Source organism: Sinocyclocheilus anshuiensis, unplaced genomic scaffold (assembly GCF_001515605.1).
Source record: "Sinocyclocheilus anshuiensis isolate Anshui unplaced genomic scaffold, SAMN03320099.WGS_v1.1 scaffold1023, whole genome shotgun sequence".
Taxonomy (NCBI): Eukaryota; Metazoa; Chordata; class Actinopteri; order Cypriniformes; family Cyprinidae; genus Sinocyclocheilus; species Sinocyclocheilus anshuiensis.
In genome coordinates this window covers 1,219,814-1,220,132 of record NW_015546084.1, presented here as the reverse complement: position 1 = coordinate 1,220,132, position 319 = coordinate 1,219,814, and the positions used below count along the sequence as shown (strand labels likewise).

The 319-nt window shown below is 38.6% G+C and overlaps 1 protein-coding gene across 3 annotated transcripts in view; it reads right to left on the bottom strand.

Annotated features, from left to right (window-relative positions):
• LOC107700049 (spermine synthase-like) overlaps positions 1-319 on the bottom strand; it is a 10,821-nt gene that overhangs the window by 6,837 nt on the left and 3,665 nt on the right. For 2 of the 3 annotated variants that reach the window (XM_016501558.1, XM_016501561.1), the window contains exon 3: positions 127-214. The exons of the other annotated variant lie outside the window; for it this stretch is intronic. In XM_016501558.1, coding sequence (XP_016357044.1) covers positions 127-214 — 88 coding nt within the window. The remainder of the gene's footprint in view (positions 1-126; positions 215-319) is intronic. 3 annotated transcript variants of the gene reach the window in all.

Genomic DNA, 319 nt, shown 5'->3' with positions numbered 1-319 from the left:
AGGTTTGTAACGACATGAGGGTGAGTAATTAATGACAGAATTTTCATTTTTGGGTGAACTATCCCTTTAAGATGAACATTAAGTTATCATGTATCCCTAGTATCTCTATCAGTTCTGTTAACTTACATTGTCTACTTGCGCTACATCATCCCCTTCAAGACACTGCAGGTCAAAGGTCACCAGACCATGAGAGTGCATTCGTAAGATGGCAAACCTAATTACAAGGGAAATTTAGAAGCACAATTAAAACCTCAAAACTGCAGTCAAACACTTTACCAAAAAGTAGTATGTGGCACTCAGGCCACAACAAAGCAACAAC